Genomic DNA, 24,940 nt, shown 5'->3' with positions numbered 1-24,940 from the left:
AGTATGCTGTAACTAAATGTGTCCACTTCTGTACTCACATTACTCACACAAACATTGACGACACTGGTTGTCTTTAGTGCTTTCCGCTGTCGACTTACAGTAAATCTCTTAAAGTTTCTTCTGGAAAAAGAACAAGAAACCATCTGCCAAGCCAATCTATAAAACGGAGGAGTCACTGGAGCCTTTTGACAACTCCTAACACAAAGAACGTAGTGTTATAAAGGAAGCTGATGATGATTAAAATGTATCAGTAACATAACATAACAAACATGCGGGTCTATTTGAATGTTTTATTCTAAATTCTTACGAAATACAATTCTATGATGCTGTAAGGCTGCATTATTTCCTTAATCTTCACAAAACTCAAAACTGAGAAAATATATCTTTCCTTCCCCTTCCATAAACGTAAATCCCTGGCTCGAGTCCAGCAAGGCACCTTTGTTGCATATCATTGCTCTTTTCATTTCCTGTCATCTCTTCAATATCCATTATCAAAATAAAGGTCAAAATGCCCCCCAAAAATACTAAAAGAAAACACAGATACAATGCTGTAGTGTTGCTTCTCACCCTTAAATGAAGCCTCCATCCAACTCATTATACAAATATTGAAAATATAAAGAATATCTGAATAAATCCAAGAAGCAAACCAAGACTCTCAAATTAGATCTCATCACCTACAATGGCAAAATGACTGACCAATGACTTTTACTGTCATTAATTTTTTTAATTGGTTGAAAACAGAGGTATAATCTCCCTTTTCAGGTTTAAAATTGTTATTCCATGCTGGCTAGCCAGATATAACTACAATGTGTTTACATCAAGAAGATCAAGTTTTATTGAACTACACCTTTGGTAAGCATTCAGGATCATTAAGTTTAACGGTCCATATACTGTAAAAACGACACGTGCCACACCTAGATGAGCTGGCATGGGAGAGGCTGAACCTCATGAGGGTTTCTAAAGAATGGATCAGTTTAAGTGGACAGCTTTAAATGTCAGGAAGGTGGAAACATTATGTGGCACAAAAGAGGTGGAGCTGTTAAACGGTGGATCTAGGGACCTACTCCACTGGTAGAAATGAGTCAGCGTCCTCTTTTAAATACATATTTGCGGTGTGAGTGGTGATTAATAGCATCGCCAACAGTGCTTGAACTTGGGAGAGTGGTGTAAAAACAAAGAGCTGCAGTCATGGTTACCGGGTTACCAAGGGAACAAACCCAGCACAGCTGAGTGGTCCCATCCAAATGTGCACTCTAAAATACTCAATTATAATACAAGAACCTAAATTAATTTTCGTTTAATGTGGAATACAAAATGGAAAAATAGGCTACTACCATAAATAAACTCCTCTGTTTCCACTTAAAAATAGCCTCTTAAACACTTGATCTGATTCTTGGTGATATATATTAAAACACTGGCCTGAGATATGAGACTAGAACAACATCTGGTGTGCATTATTTCATTACATGATGCCATATGAAACAGCATGGCGTCGAGCCATGTACAGCAAATAATGATGACTCACCTCAGTGAGGCAACATCCCATATGTTTGCTATTAGTTTAAATTTTTTCCGGGAAAAATAATGTAGAGCCTGAATAGATGTAGTTTGACTTTTCTCAGTGGAGTTCCTATGTTGGTGCCCTCTGGTTTCCAGTTCAAAGACATGCAAATCAGATGCAACGGAAACCCTATGGTATGTAGGAGTAGTTAGTGTGGTTGTCTGTATGTTAAGGCCTTTGCAGGGTATAAAGAAATAAAACAAAACACAGAAAGTACACTAAGTATGAGTTAAGCTGTGTCGTTGTGAGTGTGTGTCCAATAGAAACTCCCTCTGTGTTTACTGTGATCCTGTCAGATGCTGCTTCCTTCTAATTTATTTGAGAACATTCTGCTGCTGAAGTTTTCAGGAAACCTCATCATGACTATGTCTGAGCTTCACCTTTTCAAGAATTAGCCATTTGTCTGCTTCTCTGCTAACAACTCGTTTCAAGACACAAAACCACTAACCTTTGGACTGACCCCTTTCCCACATTAACATGCATGCTGTAAGGTGAGTACATCTTACACTAATATGACGGTTTAATGCACAAAAGCACTTCTCATCATGTATCTGTCTGTTTTGTTTACTATTTTTTTACTTTGGGATTTTACAATTACGATATGATACAATACAATTTGGCAATTTTGTGAAAATCGTAACCTGTAAAAGCTTTACAGTTATATAACATTATGTTGGACAATCCCATTCATCAAATACTAATTGAGTGAAACAGCTAATAATATTAGGATCCTAAACAGATTATTTAAATCAACACTATGTAACTTTTCCCACTTTGGTGCCCTTACAGGTTGTCTATTTGGAACTGCAGCTTGCGCGGCTGTAGTTCCAATGAGACAACCTGTAGGGGGACTGAAGAGGGAAAAGTTACACAGTGTTGCTTTAAGGGGGAACTTAAAGGTCTAGAGTTCAGAATGGCCACAAAGTAAATATGTGCAAACTGAGGCCAACAAGTTCATTAAAGGGAAAGTTAGATTTTTTTGGCGTTTGTTGCCAAGAGTTAGAGGAGAAGAAAAATATATCTTTCATATGTGTACACTAAACCTGGGGCTACAGCCAGGAGACACTTAGCTTAACATGAAGACCGGAAACCCCATCCAAAGCTAACAAAATCCACCTACCAGCGCCTCTAAAGCTCATTAATTAACACATTTTATTTGATTTGTTTGATCCGTACAAAAGCCAGCACCTAGCAAAGACTACAGGAAGTGACTGCACACAGCCAAGAAAGTACTAAAGCTATGTCTGTCAGCTTGTGGAGGGAAGCCTGATTCTATGCTCACACTACGAGCGTCAAAAGCTACAAAACGATCAAGCGTGGCCAGCTACATTGTCGCAGTCACCGCTGAAGTGTTGATTAAGCCCTTGTATCATTTCATATTTCACTGCCCTATTGCATCCCTGTGTGCACCGCAATATTTAGAAAGCTAGAATACCATCACAGCTAAATAACACAGTACCAGATCAATACGTTTATAAACATTGGTTGACGCTTCACTGCGTCATTTGAGTGCAGAAAAAAGGCGTCAGTTTGTAACTTAATGTGTGGCTTCTATTGAAAATTACATGTAGCCTGTTGGTTGTCACTCGTAGTGTGAACACAGCATTAGAAATGTCATGACCAGCAGGCGAAAGTGAGTTTTCAGTTTATAATGAAAAATATCTCCCTTGTTGCCTCCTGCCCACTTTCCGTCACCAAACTCCCTAGACACTGATCGCTTGTTTGTTTGCTTTTTACAAAAGATTAATTCTGTCCCAATCCAGCAGACACATTTAAGGATGTTTTTATGGTCAAAGTTCATCGTGAAGAATTCTGGCAAGAGAAGTGATGAGCCAAATGAGAGGTTCATAAAGATGAATAAGCAGCAGCTTTTCATAAACTCAACTAGCAGTTATGAGGATAAGTGATGCATATACTGTAACAATCCTATGAGTCTATTTTCTATGTGAAGCACAAAGAAGACCACAGGTCAGCCAACCACATCCACATGACACGTGTGTGACACGATAACTGTGTGGCTTTCACAAGATAATTGAGATTGAGATTGAGATTGTGGGAAGGTCAGCTTTGTACAAACACAGCAGGCTGTGTTTATTGACTTATGAAGAGCAACGAATGCCTAAAAGCAGCTGATCTTGTGTCAGTCTGCACTCAGTCACGTTTCGTTTGTAGTTTTAAAAACAACACCTGACTCCTGCTTGCTTTAATGTGACATTAGAATTTAACTCGAAGCGCCACCGTGCCTCATTTGGCAGCGTTATAGTTTATATCCACGTCCTTCCACTTCCTGTTTTTGTGGTGTAATTTTAATCTCCGGTAGATTTATGAGGATTATGGTTAACTACTCCTCAGATTTCTGCAAGGTAAATCCAGACAGCTAGCTAGTTCCACCAAAACAAGTTCCTTCCCGAGGATATTTTGCAGCGGCACCTTGGCTCTGTCCGGCACTTTGCACCGCCCAAGACGATTGTGATTGGTTTAAAGAAATGCCAATCAAGCAGAGAACGTTTTTTCTCCCATCCCGGAATGCTGTGTGGACTAGCCAGACCCTCCTCCGCAGCGCTGTTGAGGAAGGTCTGGCAATGCGAGACTAGCAGCGTTCAGACCGACAGTAGCCCTGCGTGAAAAAACGCAGTCCTCTTATTTATTTGAATGGGGCCAATCTGGCAGTGCAGTAAAGGACAGAAAATGGTGTTCACAGCATGAATGCAAACCCATTGTTTGTGTCTTCTGTAACTACTGTACAAACACACAGCATTAAAGATTAACAAAAAAAAAAGTGGGCAAGTGGGAAGCGGTGAGAGAGATAAGAAGTTGCCCTGAAGCTCTCACTGCATGCTCCCTCACAACTAACTAAACAGCAGGTGAGTGATTTACCTGATGCTGAGTGTTAAAATAACTGCAGCATCTGAATCACGGGCATCCATTCTTACTGATCTTGTAATAAAACTCATTTGGACACAAGAAGCTTTGACTCTTGTCTGTAGAAGTGCTGCATCCCAATGAAACCAGTAAAGTGCCAACACGTGATAGCAATGTCACCAGCCATGACATAACCAAGATGGCACATGCAAAATTCAGGCCGCAGGAACTGGATGCACCGAGCAAGAAGACAATTGCTTGAAATTAGACTATTTCAAGGGAGTAACTTTCAATTCAATTCAATTCAATTTTATTTATAGAATCAAATCATAACAGAGTTATCTCGAGACACTTTACAGATAGAGTAGGTCTAGACCACACTCTATAAATTCCAAAACCCCAACAATTACAGTAATTCCCTCAAGAGCTAATTTCTAGATTAGCAAATTTTAATTTTTCATCAAACGTGCTAAACTGGATAAAGTCTTATCTTGCAGATAGGGTTCAGTGTGTAAGAGTGGGTAATGAAACATCACCATTTATGATTAATGAGATGGGTGTGCCCCAGGGTTCAATTTTAGGACCTCTTTTGTTTAGCCTATACGTAAATGACTTGCCATCAATTTGTATAGGGTGTGAAGCTCAGATGTATGCAGATGACACTATAATATACGTTCATGCAAAAACCAAAAAAGAAGCAACTCTTAAACTTAATTCAACAATGGAAAATGTAACTACATGGCTTGAAAATTCTCACCTGTGTTTAAATGTATCGAAAACTGTTTGTATGTTTTTTTCAAAGACACACTCCGCTTCAGATTGTGAGCACAAAGTTTATGTGTCTGGCGAGAATATTCAAGTTGTCTCTCATGTTAAATATCTTGGTATCATCCTTGATTCCAACTTGTCTTTTAAAAAACAAGTGAAAAAAGTAATTCGAATAACTAAATACAATATCGCCAATTTTAGGTATATAAGAAGCTGCCTAACAACTTCAGCAGCAAAATTATACTTGAATTCAATGATTATTCCTCATCTACTATATTGTATGACAAGCTGGACGCAAGCAAACGATACAACCCTTAAGCCTGTTCTTTCTCTGTATAAACAGGCCCTCAAAGTGCTAGACAGAAAACATAATACTTATCATTATTGTAAAATTCTTAACAAATATGACATCCTTAGTTGGGAAAATCCAATTAAATATAATGACATCTGTCTAATGTTCAAGATCCTAAATGGTAAAGCTCCTCCACCACTCAATTCTTTTATTAAACAAAAAGATTCTAAGAATAGAACCACTCGGTCTGTTCTGAGAGGGGACTGTGTAACCCCTTACAGGTCCAGTTCCTTTAGTCAATCGTGCTTCTCTGTTAGAGCTTCTAATAGGTAGTAATAAGATATTTGAGGGGTTGCACTGGCCAGTTTTGATTATTGTAAATTACGCCTATGGACCATTTACAGAAAAACACTGTATTTCTGTTCAGTTCCAAGTGTGAACTCAGAGTACATTTTGTCCCAAGAAAACAGTGAATATAAAAAGTGATGGGAGGTGATTTTGTGAAGTGACAGAGCACTCTGTTCATTTGGACCTTAATGGAGTCTCTTTGTGCTTTACACTGAGGCGGAGAGTGCAACAATCAGACTGAGTGGTTCCTGACACAGGTCAACAAAAGACAAGCTGTACAAAACGATAAAAGACATGGAGAATAAAAAATAGCACACTGCTATATAAAAGTGGATGTTTGACTTTGTCTCTTCTGCTTGGTCTTTTGCTGTTATGAGCGTTACCTCCTGTAAAATGCAAAGAACTCTGTTGCCACCTGCTGGACGGATGGCATGAATGAAGTTTGATCAAAAAACAGAACAACATGTGTTATGTTGGCAGGTGAGAGGAAAACAAAGGTGTAGGTTTCACTTCAGATTTGAAGGGGTAAAACTTACCTTCTGTCTGTGGCTGAAATACTCATATTGCCCTGTACTTCAACAGGGGGACTAAAGTGAAATGTACATGCCAAGGGTATGTGATTATTGAAGAAAATAGTGGTCAATGTGAAAGACTGCTATAATAAAATCGTCATACCAACAATGGATCAAATGACTATATGTGAAAACTCTGCAGTTCCCCTCAGTACAGTGCGTCTTAGCATCTTTCAGTTCACCATTTGGTCCAGTCTCACTGCTCTCATCAGCTTCTTTTCTAGCCACAGTAGTCAGCTGTTTTCACCAACAAAAACACCTCACTGTGGCCTACACTACCTGCTCAGCACCAAACCGTAGACAAACAAAGTTAGCAACTAGCTGTTACATACTGGAGCATTTTGCAGCTAAAGAGCCAGATATTTCCCTCAGGATTTGACAGAGAGCCAAACAGAGCTGCAAGGAGACTGAGTATTGGACTTACATTCATCAGGTGGAAAAAAACACGACTTCAAACATATGCCAATGTTGCTCCATCTCTGCTGGATGTGTGAATAGGCAACTGTTTTCTTACAAGTTCATCATAACCAATAACCATCAACACCAATTTCTTTTTTCTTTCCTTTTTTCAGCCACAGGGGGTCAGCAGAAACTCCTGAGGGAACTATGTGGCTCTTTGGCTGCTAAATGCTCCACTATATTTACCAGCTAGTCACAAAACTGTGACTGTCTGCTGTTTAGTGAAGAGCAGATAGTGTACAGTGGCCCACTGACCTAAAAAAAAAAAAGACCTAAAACCCACTGTCAGTGTCTCTGAAAACAGCTGCCTGCTGCGGTTGTCCAAAGCTGAAGGGAGCTGCAGATTATGGTGATATTTCTCTGTAGGTTCATCCCTACGAGTGACTGCGTTCACATTGTCACATTGTTTATATTGCCTTTTGATACATTTATTAGAAAAATATCATTAAGGCCTATAGCTGCTTTAAAATGTGATAATATGTCAGTGTTGTGTTTAATTATTGTTCCTGCTTTCCCCATGTCACCAAAACCTTATTATATAATATATATAGGCTAATCAAAATATGATGTCATTTAAGCCGGTAAAATGACACGGACAAAGAAATCTAAAAGAAAAAGAGCAGCATTTTCTTGTGACAAAAGCCAAGTAAGCATTACAGTAAAATACAGTATACTTCAACAAATCTGTCTTTGCTTCTAAAAGTGCAGAGCAAGTGAAAATGCAGATATAAAAGGTATAAAACAAATCAGGGATTAAAATTCATCTGTCCCCCAAATATGCCCCTTCAGCAAACTATATTATATCGTTATCTAAATTGCAAAGTTACTTTTGGGCAGCTTTTAATATAGTATGACCTGGAAGAAGATTCAGCTCTGCTTCATGATAATTCCACACATTATAATGGATATTAGAAGACTGCATGTGGCAACCAGGAAATAATAATCCACTAACACCTCAGAGTGTGCCTTCATGTGCTTCACCAAGTTAAAAGCATGTGTCAGATAATTACAGGAGCAATTATGCTTGTTTCATTCACTGTTTTGTCTGAGAAACATCTTTTTTATGTCTGCCTATGTTAAATTGCACTTAAATAATGGCTACAATAATCCTCATATTGCAAGAGGGAACCAGGGGCCCTTCAAGGTCCTCTGGGGGCTCCTGGAAACCACTGTGAGTCAGTGATTTGGGAGATTGTTTGTTCCCTGTGATGCCACTAGATGTCCCACAACCAAACACCAGCTGTATCCGAGTCTTTACAAGCGGAGTCTGTCTTCATCTGTTACATCTTACAGCCAGTTTCATGGCTAATAAGCGCCCACTGCTTCTGAATATTGATCGCTCACTGTGATGACTTTGTGCAGATTGATGCTGTGGAGCTTCAAGGAAATAACAGTCATGTGGTGAGATTTGTGCGTCATTGGGGACCCCGGCGGTGGCCGCGGTGTGTACTGTTTCTTCGTCGTGTCTCAGACCGGAGTGAGGGGGTCAGTAAGTGCACACACCGATCACCGATCAGTGCGTTAATTGAATCCATCAACCGACCAATCCGTCGTGACCGGTGCGCCTCAACCCGGATGACCTCCGGAGTGACGGAGAGAGTGTGGAGGGAGTAGCGCCGGAGGTGATGCGCATATCTGCAGGTACACTAGCGCTGTCGTAAAACGGGAGTCGGGAGCAAGTCAGCAATCATTAAAGCGATGCCAGGGGTAACCAAGTACAATTTAGTGGATGACGCGCACGATTTGAGGATCCCCATGCACAACGACGAGGTGTTTAAGCATGGGGTCTGCTTCGAGGCAAAGGTAAGGACCCTCTGCAACAGATACTTTCTGGGTGGCAGGAATGTTAGCATGTGATCATCATCACTGTATGTCAAACAATGAAATGAGGGCTATTGATGTCACTGCTACTGTAACAACAAGCATATATTTTCATCCATGGGTTTATGTGATGTTGATGGTGTTTATTGGCAATATAACATTTTAGATTTTTGTCCACTTTGCATCACTTTGAAATGTTTGTGATTTTATAATTTTTTTACCTTGCATGCATGGAGAAGTGTTGCTTTAATTGATGACTTGATGAATGCTGACATCATTTCGGTTATATAATTTTGGACAAACCTTTGATGAGTGCAGAACAATAAGAACGTTTTTACATTTCTGTCTCTGGCTTCTGGCACCCACCAAAATCAGTTAATTAATCAAGTAATTGTTTGGTCTATAAAACATCAGAAAACTGTGATAAATTCCCATCACAATTTCCTCTAGCCCAAAGTGATCGCATCAAATGTCTTGTTTTCAACAGTCCCAAACCCAAAATATTCAATTTACCATAATGCAAGACAAGGAAAAGCAGACAATTTCTTAATTTTGAGAGGCTGGAACCATCAAATATTTGATATTTTTAATGGAAAACTGGCAATTGATCAAAAAAGTTAATACATTTTTTTGTGGATCTAATCGTTGCAGCTCTAGCATGTAATGGTGTATTCATAGAGGAGGAATACTTCCAAAAATGTCTGAAAAGCTGTCAAAGCTATAATGGTAATCAACAATCTGACAGCCCAGGCTCTCCCCAGGTAGTCAGTGATAATCATTCCCTCAAACTGTCAATCTTTAAACCTTTTTCTGACATTTTGCAGTACATTGGCAGTTTGGAGGTGGGTCGCCCCAGCAGCCGGATGGAGATAGTTGCTGCTATGAGAAGAATCAGAGTAAGAAACTTAAATATGTGACTTCACTGAACCAGACCGCTGAACGTGACCCTTGTGACAGCAGTCTAAACATATTAACAATGACCCTGGAATTGATGCTGGTGCATGCACATTAACTCTCTCTCTCTCTCCTGTGTTTTATGTCTCACCTTGTGCACGGTGCTCAGAGGATCTTTACTCTCCTCATCATCCTCCTTACACATAAATCACTAGTCTGTGTAAAACTACACACTCGGCAGATTCAGTGGTCTGTCAGAAGCAGTTTAAATCACAGCAGGATTCATAGGGCAGCACCGATTTTTATGGCTGAGGAGAGATACAGGGTGCAGGTTTATATGTGAAACCAACAGCTCTCGAGCCCCCCTTTAGACCAAACAAGGCCACTGGAAACACAGACGATGCCTTGTCATTACACACAGCACTGCAGTGTTACAGAGAAGACAGGGAGGAGAGGATTTAGCTGCGTGTCAGCTGTTGGATCTAATCTAACAACCAAGTTATTGAGTCAGCCAGAGGTCAGCCACATCCTCAGTGACATCCGGAGGCACTTAATCCTGATCCCTCATGTACAGTGCAGTATAATGGCCATTTGATTGTACTGGTAGAAATTTAGTGATGCTGTATGTTTGAGTTTCCTCCCTTAACATACTCAACATCACGGATCTCAATGATTTGGGATTTTTACAGTTTTTCTCATAATGTATTATAAAAGAGCTTTTGATATAGCAGATCAGATGAAAACAATATACACACACAATGTACAAGGTAATCATATGGCTGCTAAAAACCTTGCTGGCCAAATCTCTGTAATGTACCTTTTTTTTAATCTGTCCTTAAACAAACCAATTTTATTAAAATGTATGTATCTAAAAGCAGAGTTTGCAAAATGCTTTTCTGCAAGCCTTAAATGCAGACATAATAAATGGAAGGAGATGAAAAAATAGAAGAAAAGAAAATGCATTAAGAGATAAATAATATGTAAATACAAATACAATACAACAGCATGATATTAAACGTGGGCAAGATTAAGGTTGATAGCATAAAAGCAAGTCGGTAAAAGAGTCTGTACTCTTTGTGAGCACTGTAATGGCTCAGTAATTAAGAGTCTCTGCTCCTGCGGGGGAGGGACTCTGAATATTCAAAAGCTGACTTGTCCTTAAAACACTCGCAGTGGCTTAGAGATAAGATGAGAGGTGAGTTTACACAACCTGTAGAGCATTGGTTGTGCTTGGGAGTGGTGGCTGAGCGATGTGCATGAAAATTTAGCACAAACACCTCCTGTGTTGCACTTCATCGCCCTCCGACAGCAGTGTGTTTGGAGATGGATGGTCCTCTTGTCCCAGTTTACATGGGGCTGCATGTACACATTGTGGGAGTTGTGTCCTTCACCTGAGCATCTACAATGGAGGAAACCTCCTACACAACAATAAGACGGATGAACTAGATAAGAGTATATGACAAGGAATAAGTGCCTATTGAATCTTCTATTAAGGTACTTTTCTCCTGGGTGTGACACAGGTCAGACAGGCTTATAGTGCTCCAGATTCAACAGGGCTCAAATCACCAGATATGACTTGTTATGTTTGTAATAATGATCTCTTTTCTTTACTTCTTGTGAGATTTATTTTTTTGATCTGAAAAGTCAATATAAGAGTGAGAAGACAGTTCCAATCCTGATGAAAATAATCTTCATCTGATCAATTAATCATATGATGTTGGACGTTGTTGTTGTTGTTGTTTCAAAGCAAGGCGCGTTATTTCAGATAAATACTGGTTGTTCTTAGATCTCTGGGCCCTGTTATATGGAGCCTGCAGTGGAGGCAGGGTACAGCATCGAGCAGTAATCACGGAGAGGGATGAAAGTGTTCCACAAATGTCGGCCTCCCTCTGGGAAGTCTGCCTTTGAAAGCTTAAATAGCTCCTAGAAACAGAAACTGACAGTGTTTACTCAACCTCACATTTGCTCTAAGAAGAAGATTGTGAAAAATATCCTCCTGTCTGCATGATTTCATACCTCTATTCCAATATATCATTTGTATTGTGTAAAGAGCTCCATCTCAGCAGGTCCATGTGATATTTAATTCTAGTCACACCTCATAATAATAATCACTTTTGGATTACTTTTTTTTTGCCAACCTTGAATGTAAATTTAAATATCATTTTCCTTCACAGTATGAATTCAAACTGAAGAATATAAAGAAAAAGAAGGTCAACATTGTCGTATCCACTGATTTTGTCAAAGTGATTTTGCTCAAAAGGAGAAAGGTCAGTCCTGTAAAATGTGACTTTATTTGAATTATATCTTTTTGTCTTTTCACCTCTGTCACTTGTCAACCCATGTGTTTTTGTGTCGTAACAGAGAAAAGGGTGGTCATGGGACGAGAATACGATCTTGGTGACGCAGGATCCCATCTACAGGTAGGCCCTCCTGATGGTATTAAATCAAAGCCAAATAAGCAGGCAGCTTGTAACCAACTTGATGAAATATTGACGTTTGTCTTCCTTTTAACAGGATTTTCTATGTCTCACATGACGCCCAAGACTTGAAGATCTTCAGTTATATAGCGAGAGATGGCCAGAGCAACATTTTCCGCTGCAATGTGTTCAAGTCGAAGAGGAAAGTAGGTTTGATTCCCGCTGAACTGAAAATGCTTAAAGGTCCTATGACATGCTGCTTTTTGGATGCTTTTATATAGACCTTAGTGGTCCCCTAATACTGTATCTGAAGTCTCTTTCCCGAAATTCAGCCTTGGTGCATAATTACAGCCACTACGAGCCAGTCCCACAATGAGCTTTCCTTAGTATGTGCCATTTGTGTCTGTAGCTTTAAATGCTATTGAGGAGGAGAGAGGCGGGGCAAGGTGGAGGGTGGGGGTGTGGCCTTGACCAACTGCCATGCTTCGCTCATTTGCAAGCCATGATGTCTCTCTCTTTCTCATGGGTGGGCCAAATTCTCTGGGCGGGCAAAGCAGAGAAAGGGGAGGTAACATTTCCCCTTATGACGTCATATAGGGAAAGTTCCAGATCGGCCCATCTGAGCTTTCATTTTCTCAAAAGCAGAGAAGGATACCCAGGGCTCGGTTTACACCTATCGCCATTTCTAGCCACTGGGGGGGACCATAGGCAGGCTAGGGCAACTCATATTAATGTTAAAAAAACTCATAAAGTGAAATTTTCATGCCGTGGGACCTTTAACAGACAATATATCTGGTGATATTACATATTTTTCTTATCGTCAACAAATCCAATGAAAATACCAAAGCCAACATGGAATTGATGCTACTTATAAGTATATATTAGCCTGATCTCATGTATTGTTTTCCTCTGTGCACTGCTGTTTTATGAAATTATACTTAAAGATCCCATATTATGCTAATTCTCAGGGTCATACTTTTGAGTATGAACCTGAAAATTTTAATTTTTGTGGGACATCACAACTGTACCGAAATCCGGATGGCTCAGTTGAAGGTACAGTTTCTGAATACAGGCTGTGTGCATTTCTCTGTGGATTGAGCATCTTATATAGCATGTCGACCTGCTTTATAAAAAAAAAAAAAAAAACAGGGAAATTGCACTTTTTACAAAATGGTAACTAGCTTTATTTTAACCATACAGACTTGAGAGTGGTATCAATCTCATCATCTAACTCATGCCAAGAAATCATAAGCATGAGATTCCCAAAATGTCAAGCTATTCCTTTAACAATGTACGTCTTTAGTAAGAATGAATGTGCTTGGCACTGAGAGCAACAGAACAGGCGGGGGGGAGGTTGCAAACTTAGTATTGAGAGACGGACGAACACATTGTTGGTTTTGGTATTATTATGGATTTGTTGAAAATTACAAAAAATCTCCACATGTATCCTTTCAGGAACCACAGCAAGTCAATCATTGCATTTTGTTTTCCCCTGCATGCTCTGCACATAGCTTCTAATGATGATATTATTCCCGTTGCCTCGTGATGTATTATCCTGTTGGACCTCATATATGGCCAATTATTCTGAGAGTATGTGTGTTAAAATGCGTATGAATCTCCACATATCTGCATATCAAGCAGATACATTCTTTCCCTCCATGACAAAGACAGAGCATCAGTCAGGTTGATTTCCATCCCTTCACCATGGATACCAGACTGACAGTGACTTAGTGAAGCGGAATACTAATCATCCTGGTGGGGAGAAAGAAAAGAAGACAGGCTTTTTTACTCAGCTGCTTAAAGACATTTTCACCACTGCCGACTGAACACCCACCATAATGTCAGGGATAGGCAAAAAGTGGTGCCTAACTACCTCCCCAGGGCTGCACAGCCTTATCTGGATGTTGCAGACCAAGCATGTGTGCTGAGTAGGAGGAGATGGACCGGCTGATAAAAGGAGATTTGAGTTATTTTCATCACGGCATGTTGCTGCTCAGCAGGGCTTAGATGTCAGCTCAGAGTACCAACAGAGCCTTGCTGTGTTTGGCCTTGGGAAGGCTGTTTGTTTAACTTGACAATTTCAAAACAAAATTCAATTTGAAATTGATGGAGCAAAATGTCATTTCATAAACGGAGTGTCTATTTGCACCCCCGGTACGAATAGCCTCAGCCACACAGCTGAGCTATTCACACCCTGTGACAACAAAAACACGTTGCTCGCGTACACCGCAGAAACTGGCAAAGTTTTGTCTCTAAAGTTTATAACAATTGAATTTCTAGCGGAAAATGGATACTACAGTTGCGCTTTCTGTCTTCAGTGAAAGCATACAACCGTTAGTTTGTTAGGTAGTACCATAGTAGCCTACCTATTTTTTGTATACAGTATGGTTACCTAGCAACCAAGGCTTGAAGACACCAAGTGGTAAACAGTTGTATGGCATCCAGTAAGAATTGCTAGGTGAGTGGTTAGAACCCTGAGCTTTGGTCTGGGAGTCTGGAGTTCAATTCTCTGGTGAGGTGATCTTGTTTTTTTCATTTTGGATTGGATAATTTGCATGCAATTGCGCAAGTCAGGGCCCGCAAACGCAAAATTCTTTTTGCAGGGTGGTAGGGGAAGACTCATGAATATGCCTGCTCTGGTTGGGTTGGTTAGGTTTAGGCAAGAGGAGTGGGATTGGTTATGGTTAGGGTAAGAATGTCAGGGCGATAATATTCCAAAAAGGTGTAATACATGAGTAGTATGGATAACTGTGTGTAAATATATGCCAAGGTACTGTAAATGCACAGGGGTGCAAATAGCATACATTGATATTTGTACCAGACTGGGTATTAATAGAACACATTGCTGTGTGCACCGGCGGGGTACAAATAGCATTCATTTCTAATTGCACCAGGGTACAAATAGCATACACTGCTAATTGTACCAGGGGTGCAAATAGCCTCAACCTTTCATAAATCAATTCTCATCACTTTATTTTGCTGTTTCACTTGATTGAACTGCTTTCATTTTGGTGGGAAATGTGGCTTCTGTGTAATTTAAAGTAAAGGTAAACTCTCTCTGATTGTTGACCTGATGATGATGACATACCTGAGCCTCCTGCAATAACAACAAACTTTATCTTCACTCTGCATTAAAAGTTACGTGACTCTGAAATAGAACAATCCATCACTACGACAGCCGAATGTATGCAGAGCATAGAACAAGGACAAGCAGCTGATGCTCTGTGCTCGTAATATCTTTGACTTTAATTTGGTCTCTTTCTCTCCTGTTTCCCTCTGTCTTCAATTTCCACCTCCCATTCTGCCTATTCCCCATTTTGTTTTCTGCTACTATTTTTCATTTTCTTTCTCTTTGCATGTGCACACTCACACACGTTCATCCATTCACTTTTCTTCCTGTGCAACTCTTCTGGCATTTCATTTTGTCCCCTACTGTACCCCTTCATTTTTGCGTCCTCCCTTACTGTGCTCCTGCTGCTGCCCCGCTCTCAACACCCCAACACACACACTTTTTCGCTGTGTCCACCCTTGCAGTCTCAGGCCATGAGGATCGTGCGGACAGTGGGTCAGGCATTCGATGTGTGTCACCAGCTGACCCTGCAGCAGAAAAGCGATGACAAGGAGGATGAGGAGGGGAAGGCAGAGGAATCAGAGGCAGTGCCAGGTGACTCACACCTACACACAAACACACACAAAAGTGCATCCACAAATCCCTTCTCCTTCTCCCTCCTGTCTTTGTCTCTCTCCATCCCATTCTCCTTCTGTCTCACACACAAACTCAATCTTCTTTCTTTTCCTCACACAACAACACATAAACTCCCAGGCCTTCTCTTCTCTCCCTCTTGCTTTTTCTCTGTCACAAACAAAACACCTGAGCGCCTGCAGAAACAAGCACATCTCTCTGAGAAAAGATGTCATTATCCACTACTGATGATTTCTTTCAGCCACTTGCCCTGCTGCAGCTGCAGATGTGTTTTGGTAAGTCGGGCAAGCCATTGGTCAAAGACCTTGCTTGTGTGTGGGCTTCTGCCAGCTCTTCGCCTGCTACTGCTGCTGCTGCTGTCACTGCATCTAGATATGTTGCAAACTATAAAGCTCAAAGTAAAAACTGCATGAAAGTCCCCCCCCCCCTTATATGTATATGCTCCCTCTGCAGCAAAGAAGAGGTTTGCATTGCCAGAGGAGACCGAGCTTGAAGCCACTACAGAGGAGAGCATTGAGTGTGTCTCCTTATCAGACCTGGAGAAGAGTAAAAAGGACGAGGCCCTCGGTAACAATGACAAGGTAGAGTACAGAAGTCCTTGATCATTTCGGTGTCGGTTACACAAAGCCCTGCTATTTTCTCACTCTGTTAGAAACACAGCTTTTTTTGTACCCTGCATAGATGAAGACAAGCCTGCAATGTTTCCACTCAGCTAAAATATAGTGCTGCAACTAACACATTTTCATTACCAATTATCATTATCAATCTGCCCTTCATTTTCTTAATTAATCAGTTGATCGTTTAGTCTAGAAAGTGGAGGAAGATAGTGAAAAAAGCTCCTCGCAATTTCCCAAAACTCAACATAACTTTCTCAAATCACTTGTTTGTGTGACCAACAGTCCCAAAAGCCAAACATCTTCTATTTACTTCCATATAAGACTAATAAAACAGCAAACATTCATATTTGTGTTTAAAATGACTTAAATAGCATTCCACCAATTTTACACATCAAGTTTAATTTACTCATTATGAGCAGAGGTGTATAGTCCAGGTGCCAGAAAGTAAAAATCCTGCCATGTTTTTGGATCTGCCTCTACATCTAGAACAGGTGTTTTCACTAACGAGCTCATCTACCTGGTAGAGGAGCTGGTTTAGTGATGGTTGGGACAGCTGCTGGACAGGATTTCTACTTTCTGGCACCTGGACTATACACCTCTGATTATGAGGAGTACTAGTCCGACTGTGAAAACAGTTGTATAATAATAATAATTGTGTAATGTCTTCTGTGACTCTGGAAAGAGAGGTCCAAAGTTTGAGAAAATAACCCTGATGACATCATAGTGAGAGGGTCTAATGAAAGATGCTTTCAAGTTGCATCATGGGAAATATAGGATCCAGAATTTTTTTTCAGACTTTCACCCATACTAGGCACTAAAAGTCAGGATACTGTATCTGCTGAATCCCTGGAGTCTCCCTTAAATTACTTATCGATTACATTTCTGTCAATCGACTCATTGATTCATTGACTAACTGTTTCAGCTCTGCTAAAATTCAATTCCTTAAGTAACTTTTAACGCCCGTTAGTCCTGCTACTGAACTGCTTTCCCCCTTCCACACAGACATGACACAAACAACTTATTAGATCAATCTCTTTTTCCCTGTTGCATTTACATAAATCCTTCTGGGAGGCTCACAGCTCACAGAGAGGGTCATGGGGAAGGTTTCGCCTCATAACAAGCTGTATGAAGATCAGAAAACAAGCATATACAGCAAGCAACGGCATCTTTAAGGCTTATTTGTGAAGAAATGCTCCACATCTATATTGATGTGATCATATGGTTTATTAATGAAAACATAGCAAGGCTTTCTGGCGTCGCTCTGTATCCTGTCAAACAAGCGACTATGCTCTCTGATATTTGTCAGCTCATTTTCCAACCAAGTCTCTGTGGCACTGTTAGCTTAATAGTGCTGTGCTGACGAGGAGCTAATTGGTTTGAATTAAATGGATTTTACATCTAATAATATGGTTACCTGAAAACAAGGACATTAGCTTTATTATTTCATTATTTGATACAACTCTGCCACAATCAAACAGCAGTATTTCATATATGCATTATATAAACGCAATTTTCCCCTCTCCTGTGTGTAATCTGACGGTCAAGTGTCCTTCACAGTCGAGCATTATTGACAGGACAGTCTACCATATTGATCTCACATCTCAGATATAACACAGATAAGTTGTTTTTTTCATGACTGCAAGCACTCTAACATAATGGTGTGGGTCATAATTCCTGTATGGACAGCTGCCCATCTGCCTCAATCTGTAGGTTTATTTATAGATTCCGCTGAATCAATCCCCATTAAAACACCATCTCCACAACTAGATTAAATGCTATTTTAGACCAGAAATGTCTTTGACATGATTAAAGTAAAATCTACAGTATAACTGATTAGTCATGCTTGTGTTGTGGATTAATCAAAGTGCCCACCTCTTTAAATTAAATGTAACTCTCAACCATTAGAACTCAATTTCAGCTTTGGCTATAATCGATATCTTTGTGTTAGCAATGGCTCAAATGACAACCTGTATGTGAAAGGAGTCGCTCATTATGACACACCCATAGACCCTCTGAAGTTCCCCTTAGCGCTTCGAAGCGCTTAGCATCTTTCAGCTCATTGTTTTGGTTTTATGGACCCCATTTTTCCGTTGTGTTGTGGGTTTACATTTTTGACTGATACTTCCAGCAGAAATATGATTCAAAGGTCTGAAATATCAGTAAATGTCATGCTTTGTTGTCAACAGGGATGGAAAGTGTACTAGAATACTTTACTCAAGTAAAAGTAACATTCCTTTAAAGAGCCCGAGCAAAAAACAATAGTAGGCTTTTTAAATTGAATAGCCTGACACTTCTTATAGAATATACAGTAGAATAAAACATCACTAAGACAACAACATGGATGCATAAACAATATAAAGTCCACTGGGGGATGCAGCCACAAACAGATATTACAACAAAGGAGTGACTGCACAGATTTTACACATCGCGTAGTGCACGCGCACACACACACACACACACACACACTAAACGCTACATTGCCTAGCAATGTTGAGAGAGTTAGAACTATCACACACCGCGTTTGTTGTACTCACCCGTCTGAACGCGAGTCTTGCATTGTCTTGCACCGTGAAGTCTACTAGTTACTAGTAATATAGTATTTAAAAGTACAAGCAGTCTACCCAAAAACAAAACTGCTTTGTTAAAGTAACGAGAATAAATGCAATCTGTTACTTCCACCCCTGGGTGTCAGCCCCTCAAAATCAAAGACCAAGCTCTTCTTTCTACACGCACCTCACAGTCCACCTGTTATTCAAGTGGAAATCTATCACAGAGCCAGGCAGCAATATAAAATACTCCATCAACAGCAGCCTTAATAGAGAAACCACAGCATCTTAATTGATCTTCCTTTGGTGTGAAATACAACATTCCTCTTTATTTATGTTTTATTTATGTATGCACTACATACAGCACAAAGAAAACCATTTGTTGCGCTGTTGCAGGTTATGTTTGGAAGATGTTTGAAATCAAATCAGGAACTGAAGTTGCATTAACATTGTGTAGTGTTTTAAGTATTTTATTAGCTAAAATCAATGTCTTCATTCATAAATATGTCCTCATTGGTGTAAAATTACCTCTGCCAATGATCTGACTTATCCTCGTAAGCGAATCATTTCTTCTATATTTACATTGGACGGGCAAGTCCAAGGAGGCTTCCATGTCGTTCCACCATTTTGAAAAACTATAATCACTGAGAGGGACATAAAGCACTAGCCTACCTGTCTAGCTAATCCACAACGCGTTTTCGTTCAGAGCCAGCGTCACATGACGGAAACCAGCTGAAACAGAGAAGGAGATCAGTGAAAGCCTGCACTGCACTTTAGTTCATAATGGAGGATCATACTTATGCCAAGCCACAGGAGAAGGAATCCTTGTCACCAAAAAAGCAAAAATTGGAAGACATGTTGTCATAGCTTCTTGGTACATAACGGCTACGCAGAGCACTATTGGTTTGAATGCAAAATACAATTTCACCGCTAGATGGGAGAAATTCCTACACAGTGTACCTTTAAATGGTGGAACTAGGCATCACAAAACGTCCTTGGGAGGCCTTGAACATCAAGCAGCAATGATGATATCTAGTGGTGGTCCATCTGTGGCTTTTTTCCATCAGAATGAAAGGCAACAGTCGTGCTGCTGCCGGTGCAGTGTATCTTCTCTGTCTCTCCCCAAGGAGCTCATACTGGCAGAGAGAGACTGGCAGTTTTTAAACCACTTCTTTAGATGTGTCACTACTAACACGCTTTCATATGATGTTTTACTTTCCACTGTTACACCATTATTTAGGATTATTGGTTTTCCTACCCTATACTTAACTATTTTCCCCCATCTCCTTTACAGCCCATCCACAGGGCTGTGATGTATTATATTTTGTTAACTTTATTTAAAGTGGTACTATGCATGAGGTTTTCCACTGCACGGTTCAAGGATGACGTAGCAGTCAAGTCCGGGACTGTATTTCTCACAATGAGTTTAATTTCTGTGGGTGGTGCTTATGTTTCTATGTGTTATTGGTGACTGTAATCACTCCAGTAAAAAAAACTGAGCAAGAAAGACATTTCAAGGAATGAAAACATCACAGGTACTTTTCATTAACTTATTAATTCCGTTAGAAGTAGTAGAGCCCAATTTACTGTCATCTCTGTTGTAGATGTCTGATGACCCATCTCTCCTGCTGGGCTCCCCGATCCTTGGAGCCTCTGTGTCGGGTCAGTTGGCGAAAGAGGCTCCCTGCTCTACAGAGCACCAGGTCCAGCTCCTCCAGAAACAACTGCAGCAGCAGGAACAGCAAGCACTGGCAGCTTGCGAGCAGGTACTGATGGCAATTCTTGTTTCCTGTGAAACCACATCTATGACATGTATTTCTTTCTTTTTTTTTGTTCCTGATGAAACTCCTAATGGCAGCTTTGGTCCATATATTGTTTACAGTTTAATGAATTGATTCAAGTGTAAAGCCTTTTATTAAAATAAAAAAATTAAGACTACAACATAAGTTCTAAATATATCTTTATAGAACATAATATACACATACGATAGATCAACAAGACTAAAGGGGCTTTCAGATAAGCTTTAAGCGGCTGCCACCTGGCAATGTTGTTTATTGCCCTGGCTAAAAACATATTACTTGTAGACAAGTAATATGTTGGTGTGTTATATATAAGACGTGGCGAGGCATTTCGGGTTATTAAATGCTCACCTCTTTAATTCCTTTAAACCACTACATACACTTTTGAAAAGTTTCACATCAAATTAAATATGCATGAGCCGTGGTTTTAAGGCCTTTAAAGACTTGAAGCTTTAGAGTTTGCAGCTAGCATTGGCCAATCTCATTAACAGGGATTTGATTCATAAAGTTAATTCATAGTGCTGATGTGTGTTGGTTTCAGCCTGTCTCTTCTAATATGGTCTCTGGAGTAACAAAAATATATAAGTCATTAATGTCTAAAAGTGAAACTTTTGACCAAGCACACTCCAAACTTAGGAGCCACTGGAGAATTGCCTATCAATACCAGAATTGTGTGTATATCCTGTGTGTGTGTGTGTGTGTGTGTGTGTGTGTGTGTGTGTGTGTGTGTGTGTGTGTGTGTGTGTGTGTGTGTGTGTGTGTGTGTGTGTGTGTGTGTGTGTGTGTGTGTGTGTGTCCGTCCAGGTCCATGTACTTCAGGAGCAGCTGTCGGTGGAGGTGTGTGCGCGGACTGAAACCCAGGCCAGAGTGCAGAGGCTGCTGCAGCAGAACACCGACCTGCTGCAACACATTTCCCTGCTGGTCAAACAGATCCAGGAACTGGAGCTCAAATCTGCTGGCCACTTAACATCTAGTAAGTGGAAGTCTGCAGTTATAGCTTTTTTTCCTCCCATTTACATTATATTTTATTTTGTTTGGTTGCCTCAAATCTTCCTCTATTTCAATGTTTTCTTCTCTACGAATTTGTCATAAAGTCATCCTTTTTCTACCTTCCTCTCTTTTCCCTTCATCACTTTCTTTGAGTGTCGCTTTCCTGTCGTTATGGCTCCTTTTCTCATCCACTTCTGGCATGCAATTAATTATGCCATGGCAGCCCTCTCAGAGGATTCAGTACTGCTCTCCGCTCTCCCCTCCCTGCCTTTAGCCAGTGGCAATATGCTACTGTATAGTCATGAATTATCAAATCCTGTCAGCACAGACATCATCCCTCTCCATATAATCTCCTCGGCTTTGCTCAAACCTCTCTTCTCATGTCTTGTATCTCTGTTTACATGTGATAACCACCAATTTTCTCCATGCTTTGTTTCATCTTACACATCCTTCTTTTGATATATATTTTTTTCGGTCTTTAGTGGGATCCCAGGACAGTCTTCTAGAAATCACTTTCCGCGCCAAGCCCCCCAGCTCTTCTTCATCTATGGGTGCCTTTGCAGCTCAATCCCAGGTCCAGATTAGTGACAGTGCCTGGGTCTCCGCCCTCCCCGGGCCCTGCTCTCCAGGCACCGACACCAGCCATCTTGGGCTCAGTGGCAGTGGAGTTCGTCTCGAGTGCTTCCGCTTCACCTCCCGAGGGCCGGACAGCCAGGAGCAGGGCCAGGACGCAGGGGAGACTCCCAGCGACGGAGCCCCGGATGAAAGCTCGCTGCTGGGGGAGCAGGTCCTGGGAGCCCTGGAGCTGCTGCGGTTTAGGGAGTCAGGGATCGGGTCGGAATACGAATCAAACACAGATGAGAGTGATGACCGGGACAGCTGGGGGCAGGGGGAGGGAGTGGGGGCTGACGGTGCCGCTCGGCTCTTAAACGTGCTGAACGCAGAGAGTCTGCCGGACTGCTTAGGGGATGAGATGGCTGTGTAGTGGTGCTCTTAAAGCTGCTCAAGGCAACATTGCACGTATACACCACCCCAATGAGAAACAGCTGAAATTCAGAATCTGAAGGACTTCACAACAATATACAGTTTTTTTCGATTGCTAAACGACAGTGGGCACAACTGGAGTCACATGTGCAAAACTCTAACTACAGTCTGCACAGCAGCAGTTCATGTGGACCAAACTCTAGTTCATTTTTCATTGCTTGAACACAGTTTTCAAAACTCTACACACTTATCCCATGACTTTAACCACAACGTGCACAACACTGTAGATTTACAGCACTTTGTTCAAATGCTAACACACTGCTGTCAAAACTGTTAACCACACATTCAAAACAGAATAGATTTCAGTCTGGTGCCTATCAAACACTGCTGATTGCAATTTTAGCTGAAAGCCTAAGCAAGTGTCTTATTTTAGACTAGTTAGTGAACATATACGGTATTTATACAGAGAAAGCTCAGAAAGTCTTTTTTTGTATACAAACACCAAATAAGAATGAAACAATTCTACACTGTACTGTTTGAGAGAAACAGGTAAAAGAGCAAAGATACCAATATTTCCAGGTAAGATGTCTGAGGTTATGTACGCAGCTATAAAAAAAAGTGAAAAACACTAAATCTTTACAATAGTCAAACTGTGTTCTTACTGTTTTTCAGAAAGTAATGGAGGTGAAAGAAACACCACATTCATTTGTATTTAGAGATGATGCAGACATCCAATGTGATGAAGAAAACTTGCCACATGATGCTGGAGAGAGGCAGGATTAGTCACACTATTCTTTGTTACTGTTATGTACCTTTAGTTTATTTTTCCCCAGTAATTCCATAAATTACTAGAGACAAAATACTTTATTGAAGAAAACTGCTGATTTTCATTCCTTCTTGTTTACCTTATGTAAAAATTGGTATGCTATACAATCTATATTTTTTCCTTAAATAAACTGTTGAGTAGTGTCAAGTCACTCAAATTGTTCAAACTGTAAAGATGAGAAAGTTTGTAATTTCTGTATTGGTGTTTGATGCTAGTGTTTTTACCCTCAGTGTGTTCTGAGTGACAGTGTGTGTTATCTCAGTGAGGCCTGCGCATACTGTTTGAGACGTGTGTTAAGAGTTGTGTTGCTTTGAATGAGTTTTGCAGGTGATGTGAACTGTTTAGCTCAGGTGACTGTAGGTAGTGCAGACTGTAGTTTGAGTTTTGCACATGTGACTCCAGTTGTGCCCACTGTCGTTTAGCAATCGAAAAAAACTGTAATACATCAGTAAACTGCATCGTCGACAGAGCGCTCACGCGCCACTGTTCTGTTTTGGTTTGCTACTTCCTGTGCACTGACAAAATGTCCCAATTGTATGAGTGATGCAAGATTTATTAATAGAAACAGAGATGCAGAAAGTATAATTAATTGATGGATTTGTTCTTAATGTTTAATTCAACTCCATTGCAGCTCCAAAACAAGGTGCAACAGGTGGCTTTATAGTTTGGAATTTGGCGCAGTGCAGACTTATTCAAACCTTGCACTGTCAGATAGTATAAACACTGTTGTGTTTCAGGCTCCATCTCTGCTGTCTGTTAGTATGTGTGTGTGTTACATACTGTGTGTGTGTGTGTGTGTGTGTGTGTGTGTGTGTGTGTGTGTGTGTGTGTGTGTGTGTGTGTGTGTGTGTGTGTGTGTGTGTGTGTGTGTGTGTGTGTGTGTGTGTGTCAGTTTGATGGTTGCTGTACCTTACATCCTTTTGGTTCCCTGATTCTCTGGGCTTGTTACACTGTGGTTGTGTCTGTGTTTATGGAGTTCTGACACATCCGGTGTGGACGTGGTCATTTTCTTTGCTGTTTCCCAGTGAAGATTTGTGAAGAAAAGACCCCTTTTCCAAGTCTGTCTGAATATCCTAATGCATTTTTTGGAGTGTGAAAATTAAAACCTTACTGTGCTTGCTATGACACAAATCTGTAATTACACATGGGTTTAAAAAATGAGCATGTATCTCTCATGGTCTGATTTATTTCACAGTTTTCTATTCATACTAATCTTCATCCTGTTTTATATTATTGAAGAACACTTTCTGATTAGGTGATGCTGTGTCTCAACAACCTTGTCTCTGCTGCTTAAAAATGCAACCACAAAGTATTGTGAGTATTATTTGTTAATGCCGTACTGCAGTAACCATAAACTGCTGTGTCACTGTTCCACCATTCAGATGAATTTCTTGGAAAGTCCTGAACTATCATAAATAAAGTTACTAGCACAGCACTCCAATTTAATATTTTTATTGCCACACAACGGACATTTCGGGCAG

General features: G+C 40.5%; 1 protein-coding gene across 1 annotated transcript; it reads left to right on the top strand.

Moving 5' to 3' along the window:
- The first annotated feature begins 8,090 nt into the window (after nucleotides 1-8,090).
- Nucleotides 8,091-22,817, top strand: LOC120567619 (carboxyl-terminal PDZ ligand of neuronal nitric oxide synthase protein-like). The gene is made up of 10 exons (XM_039814532.1): nucleotides 8,091-8,665; nucleotides 9,508-9,579; nucleotides 11,752-11,844; nucleotides 11,939-11,997; nucleotides 12,092-12,200; nucleotides 15,529-15,658; nucleotides 16,151-16,278; nucleotides 20,465-20,626; nucleotides 21,464-21,632; nucleotides 22,132-22,817. Exons 1-10 carry the CDS (start codon nucleotides 8,561-8,563, stop codon nucleotides 22,632-22,634), a joined length of 1,530 nt encoding a protein of 509 aa, XP_039670466.1. The 5' UTR covers nucleotides 8,091-8,560; the 3' UTR covers nucleotides 22,635-22,817.
- Nucleotides 22,818-24,940: the final 2,123 nt, after the last annotated feature.

Source organism: Perca fluviatilis, chromosome 11, assembly GCF_010015445.1.
Source record: "Perca fluviatilis chromosome 11, GENO_Pfluv_1.0, whole genome shotgun sequence".
In the NCBI taxonomy this organism is placed as follows: Eukaryota; Metazoa; Chordata; class Actinopteri; order Perciformes; family Percidae; genus Perca; species Perca fluviatilis.
This window is presented reverse-complemented; position numbering and strand designations above follow the sequence as displayed.

Bases quoted from the DNA above. Each gene is read 5' to 3' on its own strand.
- LOC120567619 (XM_039814532.1), top strand. From the start codon at position 8,561: ATGCCAGGGGTAACCAAGTACAATTTAGTGGATGACGCGCACGATTTG. The intron at 12,201-15,528 runs GTAGGTTTGATT...CCACCCTTGCAG, and splicing joins TGTTCAAGTCGAAGAGGAAA to TCTCAGGCCATGAGGATCGT. The intron at 20,627-21,463 runs GTACTGATGGCA...GTGTCCGTCCAG, and splicing joins CACTGGCAGCTTGCGAGCAG to GTCCATGTACTTCAGGAGCA.